This window comes from Pieris napi, chromosome 21 (assembly GCF_905475465.1).
Source record: "Pieris napi chromosome 21, ilPieNapi1.2, whole genome shotgun sequence".
NCBI classification, from domain to species: domain Eukaryota; kingdom Metazoa; phylum Arthropoda; class Insecta; order Lepidoptera; family Pieridae; genus Pieris; species Pieris napi.
Genome location: NC_062254.1, coordinates 11,155,672 through 11,180,943, shown reverse-complemented (window position 1 = coordinate 11,180,943; position 25,272 = coordinate 11,155,672). Strand labels below are relative to the sequence as shown.

General features: G+C 34.0%; 2 protein-coding genes across 3 annotated transcripts; one reads left to right on the top strand and one right to left on the bottom strand.

Moving 5' to 3' along the window:
* Positions 1 to 977: 977 nt before the first annotated feature.
* LOC125060355 (zinc finger CCCH domain-containing protein 13-like) lies at positions 978 to 9,943 on the top strand. Its single transcript, XM_047665229.1, has 19 exons — positions 978 to 1,145; positions 1,227 to 2,510; positions 2,580 to 2,616; positions 2,705 to 2,737; positions 2,807 to 2,833; positions 3,208 to 3,392; positions 3,639 to 3,791; positions 4,012 to 4,217; positions 4,583 to 4,689; positions 5,305 to 5,417; positions 6,013 to 6,109; positions 6,841 to 6,953; positions 7,312 to 7,389; positions 7,460 to 7,582; positions 8,175 to 8,318; positions 8,488 to 8,681; positions 8,827 to 8,959; positions 9,650 to 9,752; positions 9,831 to 9,943. The coding sequence occupies exons 1-19, from the start codon at positions 1,047 to 1,049 to the stop codon at positions 9,881 to 9,883; spliced, it is 3,282 nt and encodes a 1,093-aa protein (XP_047521185.1). The 5' UTR covers positions 978 to 1,046; the 3' UTR covers positions 9,884 to 9,943.
* Positions 9,944 to 10,135: 192 nt separating this feature from the next.
* Positions 10,136 to 23,885, bottom strand: LOC125060357. 2 transcript variants are annotated; one of them, XM_047665231.1, is made up of 3 exons: positions 23,701 to 23,885; positions 13,678 to 16,211; positions 10,136 to 10,857 (listed from the first exon to the last, which is right to left on the bottom strand). In XM_047665231.1, exons 2-3 carry the CDS (start codon positions 16,209 to 16,211, stop codon positions 10,746 to 10,748), a joined length of 2,646 nt encoding a protein of 881 aa, XP_047521187.1. In that variant the 5' UTR covers positions 23,701 to 23,885; the 3' UTR covers positions 10,136 to 10,745. The 2 variants fall into 2 exon arrangements, with proteins under 2 accessions (XP_047521187.1, XP_047521186.1); XM_047665230.1 differs by having other exon boundaries at positions 23,706 to 23,885.
* Between the last annotated feature and the right edge of the window lie 1,387 nt (positions 23,886 to 25,272).

The window sequence follows — 25,272 nt, the reverse complement described above, 5'->3', positions numbered from 1 at the left end:
GCCAGCTAAAGGACAATATCCGTGGAGAAATGGTAGCTATCACCCCAGATTTATTGACTAAGAGTTTTCACAAATCTGCGTTCGCGTTTAGAGGAGTGCCGTCTTCGAGAGGGCCGTCATTTAGATGATGTTATTTAAAAAAAAAAAACTACATTTAATTACCTAATCATCCTACATTTTATTTCAACTATACCTTTTGTATTTATTTTTAACCTATACTTAATAAATGCACGTTCTATTGCGCCACCCGATAGTTATTATTTTTAATTTTTCACGTCAATTTTGCTGTTATGTGAAAAAAAAGTGAATGTAAAAGTTTTAGATCTTTTTATTATCTACAACTTTGCCATTTGATTTTTTCCATAGGACTTTTAGTTTTGCCGGAATTCGAGATAAACCGTTTTTACCCTTTAAGACTCGCCCCCTTCCCGACCTCAGATCGTCCGTAAATTATTTTTCCTTTCATTTTTATAATATTCTCCCCTTTTTCAATGGTTTTCATCCTACAATTAATATTTTGGTTTCAAAAATTATTATCGGGTCTACTAGTTAGATACTTAGTTACTTACGACTTTTCTGAACCTGTAACAATATTAAGAAGCGCAACCCTACTTTAGGACGTGGAAAATATCACTATTCGCCCGTCTGATGTAAATCGAAGTTTAGTTTTTGGAACCTCAGTCATGCCAAAATATCTAGTAATCCGTAGAGTCGAATACAATTCGGCTAGCATACATTTTATGCGTTTTTTGATTTTATATCTAGTGTTTGGATGAACGACCTTATTTGTATTGTTTTATTAACCTACAAAATATGATTAGGAGTTGTTCGGGCTGGTCGGGTCACATCCGCACGTGAGATATCCGAGACTTGCAGACGAACCACTCTAACCACTTAACCATAGCTGTTGTTAAACCTTCATACTGAAACGCTAAAACTATTTTTAATCGAATGACATTTGAAAAGCTGACAGAATTTGACTATAATATTTTTAGTTTTTTTACAAGAGACAGAAGTGTAATATATTGTTCTGACTAAAATAAAAAATGTCGAAAAGACGAGGTTTAGACGAGCCTAATATGAGCGACACCGGGTTGCTGGTGACGGTTGAAGATCTCATAAATCAGGCTATGGGACCACCCAGTGTGAGCGATAGCTTCTTAATTCTCCTTCTTTGTAGGTATTAATTTATTTTATTTAATAAATTTTGAATATCAACGTTTTAGGTGAATATGATAAATTTTAAAGTCATGCAAGCCGTATTACACATTTTGGCCCGCCAACAACGTTTATTAGAGCAAAGAGTAGAGATCAAAATAGCTGAAGTATCTCCACCAAGACACAAGCTAAAGAAACATAGTGAAGTTATTGAGGATTCTTCTGAAAGTTCATCATCCCCAAGTCCAAAACGTAGTGGTTTTAAGGAAGAACGTGAGCCTCGAAAGCGAGAACGTGGTCAAAGAGAAATGGAAAGGGCGGAAAAGTTGGCCCAAAGAGCGCGAGAAAAGGAAGAAAGAGCTGCATCTAGGGAAAAGGATAAGGCTCAAAGAGCCACTTCGAAAGAAAGAGAGAAGGCAGAAAAAGCCGCTTTGAAAGAAAGAGAAAGGGAAGAAAAGGCTTCATCGAAAGAAAGAGAAAGGGCAGCAAAAGCCCAGTTAAAGGCAGAAAGGGCGGCCTCCAAAGAAAAAGACAAGGAAGAACGAGCCGCTTCAAAAGAGCGAGAAAAGGCAGAAAAGGCCATGTCAAAGGCAGAAAGAGCTGCCTCTAAAGAACGAGAAAAAGAAGTAAGAACTGCTTCAAAGGAAAGGGAAAGGGCAGAAAAGGCACAGTTAAAAGCAGAAAGAGCTGCCTCTAAAGAACGAGAAAAAGAAGTAAGAACTGCTTCAAAGGAAAGGGAAAGAGCAGAAAAGGCACAGTCAAAAGCAGAAAGAGCTGCCTCTAAAGAACGAGAAAAAGAAGAAAGAACCGCGTCTAAAGAAAGAGAAAAAGCGGAAAAAGAACAATCAAAAGCAGAAAGAGCTGCCGCTAAAGAACGAGAAAAGGAAGAAAGAACTGCTTCAAAGGAAAGAGAAAGGGCAGAAAAGGCACAGTCAAAAGCAGAAAGAGCTGCCTCTAAAGAACGAGAAAAAGAAGAAAGAACCGCGTCTAAAGAAAGAGAAAAAGCGGAAAAAGAACAATCAAAAGCAGAGCGAGCCGCTTCTAAAGAAAGAGAAAAAGAAGAAAGAGCAGCTTCGAAGGAGAGAGAAAAGGAAGAAAGAACCGCCTCCAAAGAGAGAGAAAAGGCAATTAAAGAGCAATCTAAGGCAGAAAGAGCTGCTTCTAAAGAAAGAGAGAAGGAAGAAAAACTTGCTTTAAAGGAAAAAGAAAAAGCTGATAAAGAGCAAGATAAAGCAGAAAGGGAACAAAAAAAAGCAGAAAAGTTATCACGAAAGGAACAGGAAAAGGCTGAAAGAGCAGCACAAAAAGAAAAAAAAAGAATGGATAACGAAGAAAATAAGTCTGCCAAAAAGGTATCTTCGCTACAAATTTTCAGTTTGTTTACCTTATATTTTTGTGAAACTAACTAATTCAATTCACAGGGTAGAAAGTCATCCGATTCTGGCATCTCTATTAAAGGTAGTTTTTAATGATTCATTTGTTTTAAAATGTATCGTATAAAAAATACTCTTGTGTTTATTATTACTCTTATATTCATGTGTTTTAGAAGTCAAACGCGGAAAGGACAGTGTTCTAGTCGGTAAGATTAAATCTATAATATTATTTTTAACTTGAGGATTTTTAATGTAACAATTACATTTAATTACAGTTGAAAAAGGCCCTACGACTTGGTCTGGTGAGTTTCGTTACTTTTTAAATATATTTTTAGTTTAGCTTAATATTAAGAACAAAGAAATTTGCTTTAACAATATTTATGCAGGTAGAATAAATATATCTCTGTTTTAAATACTCTTGCAAGACGGCCCCCCGTCGATTGTTTCTGAACCAATTCGACTTTGAGTCCTCCAAGATAAGATCGTATAAATTCCTAAAAGGCCGGCACCGCACTTGCGAGCCTCCTGATTTTTTGTGAGTGTCCAGGGGCGCGGTATCACGTAACATCAGGTGAACCTCCTGGCCGTTATACTGAGATGGTGGTGAAACATTCTGGTAAAAAAGGCCAATCGTGGTAGGTATGTAACAATTTCTATATTACTTTTATGTATATAGATGCTCAGGGTCGTGGCAGTATTGAAGTGGTGACTCAGTCACAATTTGCCCTACTGGAGGCGGCAGTGAGAGATTTGAGAGACATGGCGGCACCCCAGCCATTGGCCATGCCGGACAATGAGAAGCTCAGAAGTGCTCTGGCGAAGGGACAGGCAACTTTACCTGATACTATGCAGGCGATGCAGGTTGGTCTTATTGACGTAAACAAGTATTTTCTTAAACAACGCAAAAATAAAAGGAACATTTTGAAATGACATTTAGTTTCCAAGTTTGTGGACAAACAAACATAACATATTAGCACTAATGGAATTTATTATGAATGGATTATCATACTTAAATATAATTCGATTGTGACAACATCACATACAGGATATACATAATTTTCTTAAAGTCGGTTTATAAAGGTGTGGTAAATGAGATTAAGTTTTTAGATCGATGCCCGTGTCAAGGCAGCGGAGGGTGCTATTGCTCGTATGACCGGTCTGCTTACACAATTGGCTGCTGCTGGAGAACTGCCCGAAGACCTGGGGCAGCAAATGGAGGAGATACAGATGGAGCGAGCAGCTGCCGATATGCGGGCTGAGGTATCACGAAACAATATACATATATAGTGAATTACCACAATTGATAAGCTTTATTATATACCTTGAATACTACTCATTTATTGGCTAATTATTAACTAATATAGATATGTATGTTTGTAACCTAACTGATGTAAGGTTCTAAAGGTTAGGTACAATATGTAAAGATTGTTTAATGATATTTTTCCCGTGTATTATTATAAACTTTATATACTTCTTTCAGGATCTGAAAGCACGTCCATCACTGGCCCGTAAGTCGGTCATAATAGCTCCCTCGGCGAAGGTATCAGAGGGCAGCACGCGGGGTGCCATGCTCCCCCGCCCTAGTACTGCGCCAGCGCCACGTCCTTCCGTTTCCATCATGAAGCAGCCCTCATCAAGAATATCCACTACCACTATAGACCAAGGAGTAAGTCGGGATGAAATGGAGTGAGTTCATAATTGTCATATTAATAATGTTTCCCAGGTTTCGAGAAAATCACTGTTTGTAATCGACTTCTCAAAGGTTAGATACAATAGATGACCACGATCGAGGCCATAAGTTTTGACAACAGAGATTAATAACTTCGTTATTATGACATTATGATAATGTGAAATGAAATTTGCATGCCTATTTTTATATGGCTGTTTTTGCGGTTTTAAAATGAATCAACCTGAATGTACCACTTTCTTTGCAAATAAACGGTTTAATATTATTATTCTTTGTGGCGCAGTTTAGTGACTATTACAAAAATAGTATTTATAGAATTCAGCTTGCTAAAATAGCTTTGTAATGTAACGTAAATAATTTTCAGTGATGCTGTGAATCGTTTGCGCGAAGACCTCATAAAAGCAATGAACTTGATGACATCCCGCGCTGGTGCAACTGCTGACAACGCTTTACACACGGCTAAATCCGCTGGTACGCCAATATATACAACTCTTTAATACAACCTGTAATTTACCAGGCCTCCAACACTTAAAGAACTGCTTCCGCGAACTTCGTTTCTCCTTAATGTAATTTTACTTAGCCTACCGTTTTAGTACATACCAACATGGAATATTTTGCTATGCTACCCCAGAGACTGTTCGGTTTTCTGGAATGAAAACTTTTTATTTTTCTGTTATTTTTTCTCTATATAAACCACAGATTTCAATTAACAAATAAGAAAAAGGGGGTGAAAATTAAGGGATGTATGTATTTTTGTATATGCGACCATAAAAAAATAAAAACAAAAAAATATCTAAAAAATAAAAATTTAGGGGTTTGAGAGATAGATAGTAGCTGACTCTCAGACTTTATAATATGCATAAAAAATTCATAAGAACTGGTCGAGCCGTTTCGGAGGAGTATGGGAACGAACATTGGGACTCGAGAATTTTATATATTAGATATAAATTGTCTTTAGTTTATACAAACAAGTAATTTAAAACTAACCTAATTGACTAAAAAGTATATTTACCATAAGTATTAGTAGGTAGTTAATATTATTTTGGTCTATTATTACGTAAATAAACTAGACTAAACGTTTTACAGCCGATAAGGTGGACGTGGCGACGACTCTGGACGCCCGTATCTCAACTTTGCACTCGCTGGCCGTCGACTACGCAGACCAGCTCAATGGCTTCGACGCAGGCCTCTCCACTCAGGTTAATGAGTACTCAAACTTAGTATTGCAGCAAATTGTGATTATCAAGAACCATGTCCACTTATATTGTATACATTTGCAATGTACACGATACCAATTCTATTTTTGTGAGGTGTTTTATTTAGGGTCTGTTTCACAATGTATGGATAAAGTACCAAATAGCTATGCAACACATTAATTATTTGTAAGATAAATTGTGCTATTTGACACTTCATCGGACTCATAGCTTATGATGGACTTTATGTGACCAATAGCGCTATCTGACAGTCGTTAAATGCAACAATAGTGTTTATCCTACCAATAAGTAATAAATAGCTAATTTGGAACCTATCCGTACATTGTGAAACAGACCCTTAATGTGTTACATACAAATATTAGAAGTTATAATCCTATTCGATTTGACGCCTATTATAATGATACTTGCAGTGAAACGTTAGTGCTCCTCGATAATTTGCTTTAAACGTTTGATTAGGCGCAAATAATTGCTTTATATGTATATATACCTTGTACAAAATTGTATATAAATTATAAGTTATGTTGGTTTTGTATCCGTGGTTTCGGCTGCTACTTAGAAATAAAAGTTGGAGTTGTTTTAGATGCAAAGTTTCCGTGAGCAAATGGTTCAGATGCGAGGTGACTTGCAAGGAGGTCTGACACTGTTGGAGACGGTCAATAATAATGCAGAAACTGCAGGTTAATTTACATATTCAGTTTATTTGATGGTGTGTCGAAAAAACAAAGAGAACATTACGCGTCCGGGCGTCTACCGTAGCTCCTTTCACATTGGAAAATGTCTGTTTTTATTTATAATGTTCTTGTTTATTCTTTTATATGTGTTTATGTCTATGTAATGTTTGCCTATGATTGCGGATTGCCTAGCATATTAGATCTAGTATATATTATGTTATCTAGACACTCACTCTTTAATAACGTATATATTACAGCGCCGTGATGGCAACACGTAAAACTAAAATATTTTATTATAAACAAGTACCGTATCATGTCGACGTCCGCCGTTCCACAACCTAGCGTTTTTCAAGGCAGTTTTTGCCACGCACCACCACTATGTGGAATCAGCTACCCGCTGAAGTATTTCCGAACCAATTCGAATTAGGGTCCTTAAAGAAAAGAGCGTACTAATTCTTAAAAGGCCGGCAACGCACCTTCGAGCCCTCTGGCTTTGACAATGTCCATGGGCGTCGGTATCACCTAACACCAGGTGAGCTTTCGACCAGTTTGTCCCATTTTCAATAAAAAAAAAATTACGGAATATTTTTTTATGTTGTTTAAGTGATCGAATTGTCATGTGAAGGAAAAGTATAGGTACTTCACATTTACATATGCTGAGAGTGGACAACGCTTTACTAGATAGCAAGGTAAATCCTGGGGTTTGGGATCGTTCCTAATTTGTTTGTTATTTAAAGCGGTTGTGGAGCTTACGAGCCGGTATCAAGAGCTGGTGACCGAGCTGGAGTCAACATTACACTCTCATCGGGCACTCACCAAGTTGCAGACGCAGCTGGCTGATGAACTCAGGGTCTGTAACTTACCTAAGTAAAGAAGTAATTTCGTTGAGATTTGATAGATACAACTTGGATCAAGCGTGTTGACGTTACCAGTTATGTTACATTTTTACATTCTGTTTTGTTATCAAGAATATCTTGTTCAGGCTCATAAAATTCTGAAGTTTTACTAAAACCAAAACAGTACAAAAATTTTGTTGTTTTGCAGTATCGATATAATAATATAATTAAATAATTAAAGGCCCTCTACTACTTCGCCATTTATTCATGACTAAATCACTATCTTAGTTTCAAACTAAGTATAAAAAATTTATGGCGACGGAATTTGTGGAATAGTTTTTTTCGTTTCAATCTGATATTCCTTCATTGCAGAGCCTAGTCGAGTGTGTAGAGTTACTGCGTGATCAGAAAGCCGACAAAGATGAAGTTGCCGATGGGCTAAGAGATAAAGTGGGTCTATTTAGATTATTTTATGAATGTTATTCACATCAAAGTAGGAACGCAAAGTTTTCTTTTTTAGGCTGACACATCTCGACTCGCCGGTCTTCTTACCGAGACTGAGTTCGCTTTGGCTCGCGCCGACTTAGAACGAAGGCTGGCCGTATGCCATGACAAGTTCCAGAGGCAGGATAATGTCTGGATGGTACGTTATTTATATTAACATTAAAGGACTATTTAAACGAGAAAGTTGTCCTATTGTAAAAGTCTAATGTAGATAGACTATTATAAAGTTCTATCGATACAATGTAAATGGTTAAAAATAAAATATTTATCAAATTCTTAAGAATTATTCTTATTCTTAACTTTTAATTTTATTTTATTTACTTCACACTACATAACACAAGACTTCATTACTTACACTGCTAACTTTTTCTAATATTACTATTATTTTTTTCTACTAAGTATTTATTATATTCCTTTTCTTTATTTTTTTGCGACTGAGGCGCAAACTAGCTACTGTGGTCTCTGGCAGAATGACCAGCGCTGTGGAACACTCTGCTCCTCAGCATAATGCTGAGCCACGGCCAATTACAGCCACAGCACACACGCATTACATAATTGAAACGAACCGAATGGGACACCGAAATGAAGCGAAAAATATATTTTTTATTTAATTTTTTTTCTTTGATTATTGTTAATTTTTGTGTTTATGTGCGTGTGTTTTTGTTAGTAATAAATGATATGTCTGTCTGGTTAAGTTCTTCTAACAATAACTCATAATCGTATTATTTCAGACAGCAGTGAAGGACTTAAATAAGATCTTAGATGGCAAATCGGAGATTCTCGACCTACTGTCGTGTCGTGATGAAGTACAAAAGCAATTGCAGCTGCTGCATGATCGTCTGCAGGTTTTGGCCGCTGTACTTGGAGAACCAAAGGTATTTGTACTACTGATGTGACCCTATGTCATCTGTATCTTTCTATTGAAAGGCGTTTTATCGATTTTAACTGATAATCTTTTTCTTCCGGTTAGTTAAGGACGATAATGTATCGTCCAGGTGTAACTTAAGGTTGCATTTGGAATTGATGTTTAGAGTCTGATTCCAGGCGGCAGCAGTGAAGCGTCAGTTGGCAGCGGGGGCTGCCTGCGCGGCGTGTGGGACCGCGGCGCTCATGTCTCCTCGAGATGCCACCCGTGGTGCTCCGCCCCGCTTGCCCGCTCTACGCCCGCCGCCTGCTGACGCGCCCTCTAAGGAGCCTTGCTTAAAGGACTGGATGCCCCCCGACCTGCCCGATGATAGGTGAGCGCCTTTGTTATGCAGACTCATGAAGGCAATTAACACGCCGTTATTATAATTGTTAAAATGATGTAAGAAACAATTTAATCACGACTACAGTTACTAAAATAAAACCATCCAAAGAAAATTATTATTATGATTATTATAGGCATGTTTGCCGGCGATGGTGTGGTGGATCCCACACTATGGTGACGGAGAGTACGCGGCGCGAACAGGCTACTGCCGTGGTGACAGAGGGCGCGCCTACTAAACGATACACTGGCTTCGGAGCTGATGGACGGGTCAGTCATTTTATTAGACTATGTGTAATTGTCTCGTCCAACTGCTGCTTAAATCTTGGTTGTCGAAATTGTTAATCTAAACCAGAAGTGGGTGTATCCCATAACTCCCATTGCTGGATATATTCGGTAGTGGTTTTAGAGAAAGCATTGTGGGGTGCCTTTCTCGAACCTAATTTCGCTGTTTTGCTGATGATTTTTCTTTTTTTTCTGCTCTAAGTGCCAACAAATTTCTATAATTTTATTTTATTTTATTGTGTGCTTGTATTATCGTATAGGTTTTAATTGTATTTTTTAATTTTTAATTTCTATTCTATTTTTTTTTGTGAAACTTATGTTTACATTAATTGTCACACATTTTAGATGTAAGATTTTGTAAAATAGTTAGTAGATTTAAGAAACTAGATAAAAAAAAAAACAAAAAATAACTAAACAAATAGCAAAACTAGTGTTTCAAATAATTATCTAGTTGTTTTAAAACATCGTTATTTTTAAAATAAATATACTTTATTAGAATGTCTTATGTCATTGATTTACATAATATAATTTAGATAAAAGATACTACTGAATAAGTCTGTAAATAATAACCCCTTTGAACGAGTCTTTGGTAATTATGTTTTCATTAACAGATTCCTTAAACCATTTTCAAAAGATTACATGCTTGCTTATTTTATCTTTTGTTTTTATGGATAGCTTTATATGATGGAGGAAGAACTGCAGCCGTGTGTGGAGTGCAACCAGATAGCGGAAGAGAAAACCGAGGTCCCGCCGCTTGACATTGGCGCCGGGGATCAAAGTACGTATTTTTCATTTAGTTGACACGAAATTATACTTTTCCTTGTAATATAATAATTACTCTCAATTAAATTTATAGATCCCCAACAAGAAATGGTGGTCAATATTCATCTAACTGAATGGAATAAATGAATGAATATAATTTGTCAATTTATTATGACTAGCGGTTGAGAAATTAAACATTTTAAAGGATATTTTGTCTTTATTTTAGAAATAAATAGATAACTTACATTTGAAAGCGTATTTACATCTTAGTTGCGTCTAGAATAATTTAAATAAATATCTATGCGTTCTACATAAGTCAAATTATAATAAAGCATTCATTATATACAACTTTGGATAAATAGAAGAAAAATGTCAGTTTATTCGTAAATATAAATTCGTAAAAATATAAATACAAACCTAACGAGTTGTTCTATATGTTTTTCTAGAATTATTTTTAGTACAGAAAATTTTCCACACTTGTTGAGGATTATTCCTCTATAGAAAAAGTTATGATTTACTGGGTTGTGTAGGAATAATATATGGAAGAATGTTTGAATAAAAGATTTGTCTAAGGGTTAGATCAGTAATAAAAGCGATCGGATTTTTAAAGTAGTCATTCTTTCTGCACCTCACTTGGTGGAGGGTTTCTAGTAGAATATATCGCCTATATTGAATCATTTTATATAAGGTAATGATATTGATTGACATTACCACAATTTTGATTTATTCCCTAAAAAGGCATGGCAATACTGTTTTGTTAAATATTTTATATCTACCACTTATTATAAAATAAATTAAAATCACTCGCAAAAACTAACAATACAATCACATTACAATTAAATTACTAGTAATAAATAATTTTCTTAATTAATTTATCAAAATTCACACCGTGATATTCTGATATATTGGATTGATGTCATATCCAATTACATCGAAGAACCGATTCTAACCACGTGTCAAACATAATTTCATATTAAGAATGCGATATGGTATTAAATTGATCGTTTAACTACTGGCCCTCGCACTGGAACCTTGAGCAATTGTGGTCTCTACTTGCTGCCATCACGTCTCCAAGTTGATGTGCGACCGCAGCTGCACTGGCAACGTTCCCTCTTGATATCCTGAAATTTACGCATTAACAATTTACCATTTATTCAATCAATCAAATTTAAGAAATCATATTTAATAAAGTAGTGGATATTCGATCCAAAAATGTTGATAACTAATCAAACAAGAAATATATAGAAACCACAACTTATTAGAAATTTTACTGAAATATTCTGAATTCATTTGTATGACGTGGTTTCATTTTTATTCATTTGGAGCATCAAAATACCTGAAACAGTCAACATAAACTAAAAAGCTTTCAATAGTTATGGAAACATTCACGAAGTTAATCTTTCCGTTAATCTTAAGTCGCATAAGTTTTCCTCATACTTTTCCTTTACGTCAGCTGTCGGGTACTTGACCGAGTTTTTTGCTGTTATTTCTCCGGACTCCTAATACGGAACTCAGGTGATGCGGCAATAACTTTGTATGAAGGGCTCAACAGCGTTCCGCTTTCACGAGAAACGAGTTTGTTATTCGGGAAATTAACATTGTTTTAATTGAAATAATTCCTTTGTTACTATCCTGTCGATTACCTATACTAGACTAAAACGGGAGAGTTTGTTTGGTTGGATTAACGCGATAATCTCACCATACATAATTTATCGAGGAAAGATCTATTACATACTACTCTATAATCTATTACATACCTAAAAGTAATTGATAAAAAATTTAATATTATTATTATAGGGGTTTGTGGATAAAAACATAACATTTATTAATTAAATTACACGCAAAAATATACTAATAACACACAAAACATTGCCACTAATTAATTAACTTAACGATTTGTATACCTCACCATTACGTTCAATATTCAGCTATATAGTGGATTTGATTAGTAATCGGATTTTTGTAGTGAGTCATAAATTATTTCCGCAATAATTATTAAATTGAAAAATTCCTAGCAACTTGGAATGCCGCACACTTTCCCTTTCTGATTTTATGTAACCGAATACTGGGTGTTGGCGGCGAGCTGTCTGATGCCGCTTATTAATTATGTAATACCAATTGACCTCTATATATAATAAATATAATTGTTAAACTGTGTTCTATTGTCGTGATACGTACTTAAAGTTTTATTTAAAATAGTTTAATACTTTAATATCTGATATTTTTGCCTTAAAATGTATTTCAAACTACATTGTAAATAAATAATCAATGATTGTATGCATCGCTTTTGCGTGGCGATTCGAATAATTCGTGAAGAAATTACAAATAATGCATTTCACTTTTCTCCATATATTTCCTTCATTATGCTTTCGACGGTTTTACTGAATTCCAAGCAATTTTGCATATCATTTGACATACTTGTTCACTGAATTGTACTAGACGTTATACGTCCATATATTGATATATCCAACGATGCAGGGATAATTTGTATTATTAAAGTAATTATGGCTTGATGATATTACGTATATAAAAGAGTTCAACGCGCGCGATAGTTTTATTTGGCAGAAGTTTTATATCGATTGCCACGACGTATAATCACTAGTATAAAATAATAATTGATTTATTAATACATATATTTTAATAGTTTATGCTTTATTTGTTTTCCATTTTTGCTTTAAGGTTTTATTGCTGTCATAACTACTTTCAGTCTCTTATTATGTAAAAAGTATTATTATTATTATTATTGTATGAGATTTTAATATATAATCTCTATTTAATATAATAATAGAGAGAGAAAATTAATACAATCATAATTTTTTAAATTAAATTTTTTGGTGTTACGATTGAGTTCGGTTTTACAAGTGGCGCGATTGAATTATGGCGATAACTTATACTTATAAGTTTAATACTTATTAAAATAAAGTAATTTTTACGTGAATATAACCATTTTTTAAATTCAATTATAATTATACAAATATATAGGCACCAAGTTGTGGTTTAGTGGTTTTAAGTTTATTTATAATGTTTAAGGAATATGATTGCTTGAGCATAATTTGAGAAATATTTAATATGAAAACTATTTTAAAACTAATTTTTACGTTTAAATCAGTATTGTTTACGATCTTTTAGATACAGTATTGAAGAAAGATAGAGTAAAATATAATATATAAGACTCTTTTTGACATTACATAACGATAATAGTAAACCAAAATGTATGTAATAAATTATTGTTTTTACGATCACTCTCTGAATAAAAATATGCAGGTTAATTGAAAGCGCGATATGTTCTTATTAAAATTTAAATGATATAATGATTTTTTTATTGAAATGGTTTGGGTTTGTTTTGTAACCACTTTCACAGAAATCGGGTTCGATTTTTATATTACAAAATGTGTTTCTTTATTTGTCCAAAAGTAAAACGTTTTTTTCATTTTTTAGTAATTTGTTACCACGCTGGCCATTGTGGTCTTTGATTTGTAAAAATATGCAACTAAGTAGACGACGCATGAGCCGTACTTGTAGTGTTTATTGACCTTTAGAAAGTGTAAATTACGTGAGACATAGGTTTACTCGTTTTAAACTTGTCTTTTATTTATCGCACGTCACTTAAATACTCGGGTGTGACAAGATTTCTCAAACATAAAGTTATGTGCTTTGTGACTGTGACTTGAATCTTAAATAAAATATAAATCAGTAGCGCTACAAACTTTTTAGCTCTGGGCCTCAGATTTCTGTATCTGTGTCATGATAATTTTTCTATCTAATAGGCAAGTAGGTGATCAGCCTAACACACGCATGCCGCTCACGTTTCCGTTCACCGTTCGAGCGAATGTTAAATGCGCACATAGAAAGAAAGTACATTGGTGCACAGCCGGGATCGAACCTACGACCTGCCAACACTGCGACTGGATTGTAATTGGCAAATAAACAAATGTACTTACATTTTTAACAGTGACTCCATTTTCTTTTCCATGGCGAACATGGAGTCTGAAGGCTGCGACGTGAGGACTTTACAGAATGTGAATTTAGCGCACTGCGAGTCTCTCCAGTCTGTCTGTTTCACCAGCTCCATGGCTGCTGCCGTGAGAGAAGATTGCGCAGGCGTCGTTTCTATGTTTTGCAGGTCGTCGGTCATGTCGTCTCCTAAAGCCCTCTTTACACTCCGCCGCTGTCTCACATTATTAACCACCTCAAAAGGTTCGTAGAAGCTGAGAGAGTTACGTTTTGTTCTATCATTACCGTCTGGTGACATTACGACGTATACATTTTCACTCGGCATCTTGTAGTTGTCGTCGTAGAACTTTTGCCTACTGATAATTTTTCTGTCATAGTCATAGACGGCGTCTCCGAATGACCTGTTGTGTTCTTTATCTTCTTCATCAGCACTGTTGTCGGCGCTTCGCATTAGGTTGACGTCCAGAAGTCTTCCCATGGCGACCGCTCCAAGCCCTAAAGCTGCCCCACTCGCCATTAAACCGAGAGCTGGTAACATTCCCGGGGCCCCGGCGGCAGCTGCGACCCCAATTTTATCTTGAGCATATCGTTGACTTTGAATGGAATTGCTAGGGTATAATCCTAGGTTGTGGGATATTTTTTGCGTGGCTTCAACTAGTGGATCGAATACGGGCTGAGTCACTTTGGCGATGGGATCCATCAAAGGCTTTGTAAATTGTTGAACGGTTTGACTTGCAGTGTTGATGGTGTCTTTCATGGAGTCAGTGAATCTTTTCCACAGTGATGGTTCTGGAGTACGCTTGACATAGCCGTATCCATATGGGTGTTTAACTGGGCTGTGGTCATAGTAGGAAAATTTATTATATTCGTCTTCGTAGTACCTGTTGGCGGAGGGCACGTTTTGACTGCGCTGCTGATTGTATCCGTTTATCGGTTCCATCGGATACGGATGAGCGCTCTTTGGCACTACACTGGTGTAGTAGTTGATTTTTCGTTTGTTTTCGTAATGTTCCATATTATCCCGAGTGGCCTTTGCCGGTTGAACGCCAAGGTCAGGGTGGGCATACTGAAGAACTGGGTTTCGTACACTTTCATCAAAACTGGGCTTAGCATTTTTGGGAGTGTACAGAATTGAGTTAGGGAAGTTGGAATCTCCCGGATGCTGTAACATACGTCTTTGGATGTGGCTTTCGGCATAATCTAGATCTCCGTTGTGAGCTCTAGAGCTTCGCCCGCTAAAATAGTCGCGTTTAGATTCTTGTTCATTTATTTGCTTTATATATTCAATTAATTTTGAATTTGCAACTTTAGAATTATCTGCTTTCGTAAATGGGCCATAACCTGGTTTAATGTATTGCGTTTCCTTTTTTGATTTGTATGGAAATGATGGGACAAACTCGTCAGTATCAAATTTGATATTGTCAAATTTAGTAAACGGCCCATCTTTTGGTTCAAAGTTGTCTTCTTTAGTAAATGGACCTAAGTTTTGAGCGGGGTCGGCGGCTGCTAAATCGGGATAGACGTCAGCCTCCGGGATAGCCTTAGGTGGGGTGTACCCTTCAGGATAAGGAATAAGTTCTCCATTTACTACGCGAGCATTTCTCCATACTTTTTTATCTGATTCATCATCTGGCATCCTAACCCCTTGTATTTCCGGTATACCATCGTCACCCAGGGTTAGTATTGATCTTCCACGTTTGTTAAATTTCTCAATAGCCTTCTTAATGTACATAGGTTCTGAGCTAACCATAACTGGGTCGGGAACCTTATATGACTTGTTTTCTCCATCAGAAACTTTAGTGCTAACGACTTCTATGTAAACTGGATTCCTATCGTTTTTAATAACTGGATTGTGTGGGTCAAATCTGTAACTTTTGATGGGTCCACCGTAGTCCATAAAACTGGTTGATGTTATGTAGACCTTTTTATTTTCCACTTTCTCGTGATTATCGTATGTGGGATAATAGCTTGAAGTTTCTGGGTCTGTATCGGGTTTGCCGCCATTTTCTTGGATATGTGACTCTGGGTAAACTGAAACTGGGGACCAGTTGCCATATTCCGCTTTAATGTCACTCAGTTCCTCATGCTTATTGCGGTTTATGTAATAGTCGAAACCGGCTAGATCACTGTTTACAGCGCCGAAATTTAATTTTCTTTGATCTCTTGCCTCAGTTTTGTTCTTAGTATCATCAGTTACATTGTACTTGACGTTAGGTAATGTAGTCTTAATGGGAAGCGTTGTTGGAGCGATAGTTGTGCTGCTGGCTTGTGTGGAAGATTTTACATCCTTTTTCTTAACTATCAATTGCGTAAGATGTCCTTGTTTCGTTCTTACGTTGACGGTCTGTGTATCGTGTGGGTTTAAACTTCTGGATACTTTGAGCTCAGTTCGAGTGGTCCTTGATGGTAAAATAGTGGTTCTAATGGTTTTTGTTGTAGTTGTGTTATCGCTGACATCAGCGTTTACGGCGCAGAACAGCCAAAGTATGGCGCATATCCGTATTTTATTTACGGGAGCCATCTGAAATGAGAAAAAATTGTTTCAATGACATTGCACTAATGAACTAATCGCTGTGTAATTACAATAAAAATGTATTTTTAATTCAAGAGGTTATGTATTAGATAATACTTTTTCATTGAGTTGTGTGATTGACAAATATTTTCCGTCAATAAAGTATTGATAACTCTACCAATGATTGTGACAAATGTATTGAGGTGCGCGTGAGTGGACAGAAACATAAAGTTACACAACACATGGTAATAGAGTCGTTACTTTCAACTTTCGCATGTGTGCCGTTATTTCTTTGAATTTCGTGTGTTTCCGATGTTTGAGCTTTGGGTTAGTTTTATTAATAATCCTAATTCCAACATATGCTTAACAATTTTGTATCTTTTCTAATTTGTGAACACAAAATAAAGCGATAAAACACGCTATCTATGTGGAGCTAAGAGTAAAAGTATCAGTTGGGGGTTAATAATGTGAGAAAATTAATTTGATACATTAACAAAACGTAGAAATATATTATTGCGTCAGCACTATAAATTTTTAAATCAATGTTTGCGAATGTCATTAAGGAAAGTTCTAACGACAGGTTATTAACATAATAAAGTTAAACTATTTAATTAAAAATATATGAACAGTGAAGTGGAAACGAATCCATTAATTTCCACTTTCACTGTCGGTAGAAAAGTTGAGATGCGTCGGCATTAAAATGTTGAGCTGGGACTCTTCATATCAAGTACTCATTCGCAGGAATCAATATTTCGTTATGTTTATATCGTAGTCAACAAATTCACCTTTACGTATAAGTGTATTGTTTTAAAATACAAAGATTGGTCTGCAGAAACCAATCCTGATCCGTACGTTTATATTTTTGCATATCCATAATTTTGTCTAAAACGCGAAGTAACTAAACAAAAATATGCTAATAAATTAAGACGCATTTAATTTAGATTTAGTTTTAAAAGTTTGCAACCATTGTTGCTGTTTGAAATATAACAATACTTAAGACGAAATTGTGATATTATGAACTAGAATATGGTTTATATTCTATATATATTTCTTCTATATACATTTTATGTAAATAGATGAATTGGGTGTTAGACAGTCCCTGATTGGGTTTTACCGCGACAGCGATAATTCGCGTGTGTCGATGAAGTATTACGATAAATAAAACCAGAATGTGCAATGCCACAAAGTGTAGTATACATATATACTTGTTTTTTTTAAATAATAACAACGATATATCGATATTTGAACAATTCAATGTAATGTAATATTTATAATATACATAAACATTTATATATCCTTTGTCATAGCTTAAAACAAAATATATTTTGTATGGTAAAAATTCACATTCTCACACAACAATACTATACGTTCACATGATAATCATATCTTTTAGAAACGCGATTACATAAGAGAAATACTTGGACACATTGTAAATTAAAAACATTTTATGGCGAAAGTTTTTAATAATATTCATTTTAACTTTTAAAACCCAAAAGCTTGACATTTCGACATTTTTCTTTTTTGTCGGCATCTAAACGAAATAGAAACAATTTAGTATTTAATTCGGCTATACTTTTTTAAAAGAATATATTATGTCGTAACAAATGTGATTGACAAATTATTTGCGCACAAACTTCACATGCGCATGATGTGTAGTTTAAATTAAATTAACTTTATTTTGCTTTTTATTCTAATTAATTGATTCAATCAAATTTTTATTTTTAATTTGGAGGCAAATAGATACAACACTAATTAAATTTTTCTTTGCGATTAAATGCCTTTATCAATTTCCTAAACAGCGATAATTGAACTATTCTCAAACAAAAAAAAATCTACAATAACACACTATACATTTGAACATATTTCATTCACTGTAGAAATATAAAAGCACATTTGAGTTCCATCATTTAGTAAAAGCCATGAATTAGTGCCGCTCTAGTAATTGCAGTTGGAAATGCTACACTTGGACAAATTAACCTCATTCCGATGTTTGTATTGTTAATTAGCGATAAATTTCAATTTATTGTGGAGGGCCACCGTGAAAAGTGAAAACAGTGCTCTATTTATAGTGTCATGCGATTTAGTATTAAATTAAACAAAACGGCGGACTTTTTAAATATCATCTTACTTTCCAGCTACAATCTTAAAAATAATAATAATAATAATTTATTTATTGCAAAAATGTTAAGGTGATAAATCGTAAATCGTTCGCATATTCTGCCACACACAATGGCGCGCAAATTTGTCTTAAGGAATTTTACATTTTAGGTACCTATTAGTCGAAGTCAATTCTTATATTATCTGTATCGTACATATCATACTTATTTTAATTACAATTGGTGGATCCTAAAATTTGCTAAGATTTCATTCAAATAAACGTGCCTTACTGTGTATTTTTACTAAATTAAATATTTTTTTGTATAGATGAATATAAAAAAAAATGATATAATAATAATGCTCGTAATAAACTTTTTCTTCGTAGCGAAAACAAGACTGAAAGTTCAATATCAAATATCACGCGTCGGTAACATATATATTCTAAAGTAATACCTTTTGCAAGTGTTTAATGAGTAAGCATTACCGGCAAGTGGTCTCGGATTACCGCCGAGATTTCACTCTCCATGCTACTCGGATATCGAGGCCATTCACCTTACCAAGTGCCAGCTCAATCGCACATATACATGTCACCCAGCACAATAGTAACTCAAACTAACTTTATTCATATAGGTAACCAAATACACATATGAACGTAAACAGAATTACGTAAATTTAAAAGATTATACATACATTTACTACCAGTTCGCAAGGGCGTAGAGCTGGCAAGAAACTCTCCGCTACTCTTTTTGATCGCCAAGTTTTGAGTCATACAAATTGTTTGAACTGGAGCAAATCAAATTTTTAAAAAGCTTTATAGATTAATTTTCGTTTAACGAGAGTTTTGAGTTTTATTCAGTGTTATGTCTCTAATTTCGCTTGGGAGTTTGTTGTAAAAACAAATACAATTTCCATAAGGATGGATTGAACCTCTGCAGCAGCACCCTACAGTAGAATACCGTAGGACATATTTATACTTAAAAGGAGAAGTATTAAAGATGTAATTGCAAAAGTAGTTCCGTTTAAAGGAATAAACAACAATATTAATCCTGTAAATTTGACATAGGTGTTTTCTTTAATTTTTGAGACATGTTGTAATTAGAAAACCCAATTCAACAAATCACTATAAGTTATTACTCCATAATGGTATGAATTGTATTACAAAAACAAACTCGAATATGAAAGCAAGAAATGCTTTTAATTATTTATATCCTGCATGAACAAAGAATACGTAAATAATAATAATAATAATAATCGAAATAATCAAAATCTTAAGGAACAGAATATTTTAGAATAAGGAATACCAGGATTTGTCCAGTATTATCGTATACAAAAGCCGTATTCAAGCAACACAAGTTTGTTCGGCTTTAGTCGCTGTTTCAGCAGTTCGCAGGTCATTAGTGTCAGGTGGATTTATTGTGTTCCAATCGCTGACGCAAAGCTTCCTTCTATACAGTAGATGTAGCAATCGAGTTGCAACATTTGATTGTTTGAGGTCCATAACCCGTACACTGCATTGCTTTGTTTGTTTCATATTCTGTTTTACATTTTATTTTCATTATCTTATACCTATCCTTTAATATGGCTCTAATAATTTCTATCTAGACAATATGTATATCGATAATTTAGATAAGATTTCTTAAATGCTAAGGTTTCCACATAATACTAAGAATAAAAAAATCCATACTCAATAAGGAAAATTATGAATATACTTTGTACAAAGGTCCAATTTTTTATTTAACATTTTCTCCTTCCGTCAACATTACATCATACAGCCGTATTTGGAGGAAGCCAAGTGCTCAAATACGGCTGACGGCTCACCTTGACCTAATGTCATCACAAGGATTTTACATCTTATTATTTTGCTTCTAACTTGCTATTATTTTACCTTTTTCATAGCAATTTTTATACAACAAATGGTTGCATTACATTTTCATTTTATAAAGAAATTATTTATAAGGAGAAGGAAGTGTGTATTTCTATATAGACGTATTATTATAGAATCGGAATTGATCGCGTTCGTCGACGAGTGAAAGCGTTGCGTCACGTGCGTCCGTACGACGTACCCACACATTATATTGTTAGCTATATTGCAAAGTAGATAATTAAGAGAGTGTTTTAAATAATAATATATAGTTTAATAACTATGTCGAAATGCTAAAATATTCTATAGAAAAACTCAACTGTAGTACGTCAATTTTACTGAGAAAGTTGAAGTGTGAAGTTGTACAATTTAGATTTGTGAAATAGATAAATAAATAAGGAAATTTATTATAAGTTAATCTTTTAAGAATGTTTAAGAAGAGAAGAATGTGTCATTTAATGTATGGTGTGATTTGTGGTCGGACTGTTTATTCTTAAGTCTTATCTTGAAATTTTCCGTACAACATCTTCATACAAAGATTGCGAGTAACTCAACTGAGCACATAAAAATACAAAATAAATGCAGTTCTTATCAATGATAATGACGATAACATGAGTTTTAAGAACCGTTCTCACAGTCTCTAATTTATAATTATGAATGCTATGCATAATCTTCGTCTCATTAGCAGCTGTCTTATTAGCTATTAGACATTATTATAGTGAGAAAATTTTTAATCCTTTTCACATTATGCATACTGTAATAAAGATTTTAATTTCCTCCGAGTAATATTTTTTTATATTATATACTTCGTAAGTAAATAGAGATATGAATATCAATTAGTGACTCTATAAAAGACAGTATAAAACAAAGAATTTTACAGTACTAAACTTTATAAATTTAATCGTGTATGCGTTTTAAACCTGTGTATTGTATTTTCATTTACAAACTATATGTTTACGAAGATGCATGACCATATCAATCAAGCTTTATCTCCGTGACAATGCAGCTATGCTGTTTATCCTCACGGATAAATGTCAAAGCAATTATTTTAAGAATTATTTTTAATCCAGTGACAACCTTGAATTAAAAGCACCTGCAGATAAAACTAGGTGAGCTTTTAAATCTACGATGTAAATAAAACAGTGTCTTTGGTTGAGATTAATTGTAATTATTATTTTAACTTTTATAGAAGTACCTTTAGGTACAATCATTTTAAACATAATAAACATTATCCTTAAATATTTAATATTGTGTAGTGTTTTTATGTTTTAAAATATACATATTTAAAAGCCAAAAATGTACAATTTGATTAAAAGCAATAGTATTAGCAAAGGTTTTTTTTTTCATTTTCATAGATTGAAGAAGTATTAAAACATTTTGTATCTTAGTTATTTTTGCTAATACATATAATAGTATCAATCGCTTATACTGGGAATAAATAAGGCGCAACTGTGAATACAAAAGAAACAAAATTTAAAGCCTATATTCTAGGCTTTATAAAGTAAAATAATATAATGAAAAAATTAAAATATCTTACATATATTATGTCAAGTGACATAAATTACATAAGTACATTACATATATACATTAAATACAAAAGAGTTTATATAAAACACAATATAGACAAGAGTTTGTATAGGAAAATATATTATGTTTTCCTTACAAACATAAAACGACTTTCTTTTGGATTAATAAAACTAGTGTTGCGTAAAATAAAAACCTGCAGTAAATTATACCGGCACTTGTAAAAATGTCAAAATGATTTATGTACTGATAAAAGTCATAACAAGTAACGCCCGCTTGTTCCAAATAACTTTAACAATGTTGATAGTTAAGATAATTTCATTAAATGTACTCTTTGTACTTTTATAGTAAGTAAATATCAATAAGTTTGTGACCTAAATATTGAATTGTCCAAATTTAGTCAAACCTGTGATAAAATGAAAAATTAGTGCTTTAGTTAAAACGGTAAGATTGTCAGTGACTGTATATAGTTTTGAATTATACTGTTAAGGCCTATTTAGGGCTAAGTCTCGACTCTGAATCTTACCCTTTCGCAGTTAAGCCTTCCATGCAAATATATACTTAATCACAACTCATTTCTATAAGACACGACAGAACAAAAAGCATTGAATGGGAAAACGTTTGGTAATATTTGTTCCAGTTCGCACGAACACTTACTTGCGACTCTTGCACAATCGATGTAACAGAGATTTTTAATATTTGTTAAGTAGTTTATGAACAACTGTATGTTTACCTACGTTTATAAAAAAGGTTAAAAATTATGTGTTTTAGCCTAACTCATACGTATGGTTATGATTTAGTTTAATATGTTTATGCCGTTATTTATAAAATTTATCTAATTGAATTATTTAATGTATATAACGCATTGCTAGCGAAAGTATAATTTATTCAAACATTACTGACTAATTATTATTCAGAGGTATGGATTGTCAGATGAACTTCAAGCTGCTAATATCAGTAAAGCTTTCTTATATCAGTAAAAATTTTAAAACAAATTAATTGTTTTATATAATATGGAACTTTTACATTTCTTGTTAATTTCCATTCTATTATGTACGTTATAGTTTTCCATTTTACTCAACATTGAGGAGATATGTTGTCGGCCTATTTGTATTTTTAACGGCCAGACGACATTAGTTTCAGTAGAATTTTGAATATTTATCAAGAGAATTAGAATTGAGAATATTTGCCAGGAGGATCTTTGCAAATTGGATTACATTCATCTGAAAAGAAATATATAGAGCGAAATGTGTTTTCGCGACTTTAATTTATGTTAAATGTGGCCCGCATGCGCAGTGCGTGTGATTTGTATTCAATGAGACTGCGCTTGCGACGTCCTTGCACCATCCTAAATATTAATGGCGATTGGGTAACACCACTCACTGGAATGCACTTATATGGTTTCTCCTTTGGTCTTTTCTAAAATGTTTCTATTTTATATAGATCTTTGTGTAAATAGAAATTGTAACAAGTTAGGCTTGTTAGAAATATTTTAAGAACGTTATCATAAATATGAATAATAAATTTAAATGAAACGACAACATATAATAACACATTAGATTTCACCTACAAGTGGAACGTTTCTTTCGGAAGTGTACGAAATTTACGGAAGAAATGTTTAATTATAAATACTGAGTCATTGGTTTTAATTCAATACTATTATAGAATGTAAGCATATTTGAACGTTATGTATGAAAATACTGAATTTTAAATACTATGTGCTTACATCGTAGAATTAGGTTAGTTTTTGTTAGGATTTTACTAGATCTTATGCTTAATACTAAAATTAGTTCGAATTTTAGCAATTTTAATGCAATTAGCATAATGAGTGCTGACTAATCAATATCAAAGCTTTTAATAATCCAAATTTTAATAAAAGTGATTTTATCAAATGTGTTAAATATATATTATTAACTACATGCATCGATGCAAAGTCGGTACATGTCGCTCACAATTAATATTGAAAAGTCCAGTCAGAAAGGAAGAAAGCGTGGACTGTCAGCTCAGTTACAGAACCTTACCGCTTGCAGTGTCCCGTCGTAGAAAGTGAAACTATCAGCGCGAGCGCATGCTCCAACTATGAAACACTCACAATCCCGGAGCGAAATAGCACTTCGGAAAACTGGATTCAAACACGTTAACACTGTACAATGGTTAGTGCGGCGTTCTGCTTAACGCGTCAAGTGCGACTGTGGCGAGGAGAGAGCACAGCGCGCCTCCACTGTTGTGTAAGCGATGGCGATCGCAAAGAAGGGAGCTGTTGCATAACGCGATAATTGAGGTTTAGAATTAACGAATTAATGAACGGTGTAAAGATCTAAAATTTGAGAAATTAAGAGAATGTGTTGATTTTGAACGGTTTTGGTCGAGTCATTTTTTAGAAGAACATTGGCGGTAAACGGCCTTTTCTTTGTTTAGAAAAACCGTACAGCTTACACACACGTACGTTCTTAACACAAATATGTTTTTATCGAAACGCCAAATAAAAAGACTAAACAATAATATATACAGAGAGAATGCGTGCTCACACCCTATATGGGTGTGTGTGTAACAGAAGCCTGTGTCTTAAAATCGACTTGATTTAGTGACATCAAATGTCTGATAGTGTTTTAAGGTTTTAAGGTTTTTGTAGAGTTGCAAGGGGAATGGAATATGTCTAGAGTTGAAAATAAGTCGCAGTATAGTGCAGGTAGCCGATTAAATAATTAATGTTGAGTATAGTTATGAAATGCGAGCAGTGAGGTATTTTAGTCCTTGTCGCGGAGGAGAATTAAAAGTTATACACCGCAGCAATTGAGGACAATCGAATCTATTATTAAACATGTCGTACAGGAGCATAATGTCGAAAAGTTGAAGCCTTTTCCCTAAGGTTGGCTGATATTGAAGAAGGAAGACGATTCCCGGCAATATCGTTTTGCTCTGAAATTAATAAAGATGTTTAATTTTTTCTAATTTTTCAAAAGGCTTTTTAAAGACAGACATATTCAAGGCTAGCTCCTTGCGTAACAACAGTATAGTACTTTTAGGCACTGTGAGTCTTTAAAGGTTGGGCTGTGCGTAAAATTAAACCAAGATATTTGAATGGTTATATCTTTTTATTTGGTTATATCTTCAATATGTGCCTTCTTCTTCACCTTCACCTTGTCATCTTCGTCTTGTTCTACGAATTAGTTCGCTATTTATGTCATAAATGAATAATCTACTATTTAGTTTTTGTGAAAATCTTATTAATTCACATTTTTAAAATATTTATTAAATTTGTTATTTTTACAATATTGACCTAAACGATTAAGATCAGACTGTAAATAATTTTGACATTGACTATTTTATGGAATACTTTCTTGTTATCCGCATATAGAAGGCAATTAGCGTTCTGCAGAGAATGGGTGATGTCAAACGAGTATATATATATTGAACAGCAAGGGAGATGTGAGATCCTTGTGGGACACCGTAAGTGAGGTAAGTAAAGTTTGAACGAAAACTACCATGGACTACAAGCCTGATGGAGATTTTGTATATAAGAATCCATACTGAGATATCCATATCTGAGTAAATTTCCTTTTCCTTCCTACAGATTTTAACTTTATG

Excerpts from the sequence above, each read along its gene's own strand:
- LOC125060355 (XM_047665229.1), top strand. The coding sequence starts at position 1,047 with ATGTCGAAAAGACGAGGTTTAGACGAGCCTAATATGAGCGACACCGGG. Across the intron at positions 3,792-4,011 it reads CTGCCGATATGCGGGCTGAG|GATCTGAAAGCACGTCCATC; the intron begins GTATCACGAAAC and ends TACTTCTTTCAG. Across the intron at positions 4,218-4,582 it reads GTAAGTCGGGATGAAATGGA|TGATGCTGTGAATCGTTTGC; the intron begins GTGAGTTCATAA and ends AATAATTTTCAG.
- LOC125060357 (XM_047665231.1), bottom strand. The coding sequence starts at position 16,211 with ATGGCTCCCGTAAATAAAATACGGATATGCGCCATACTTTGGCTGTTC. Across the intron at positions 10,858-13,677 it reads ATGGAGTCACTGTTAAAAAT|GATATCAAGAGGGAACGTTG; the intron begins GTAAGTACATTT and ends CGTAAATTTCAG.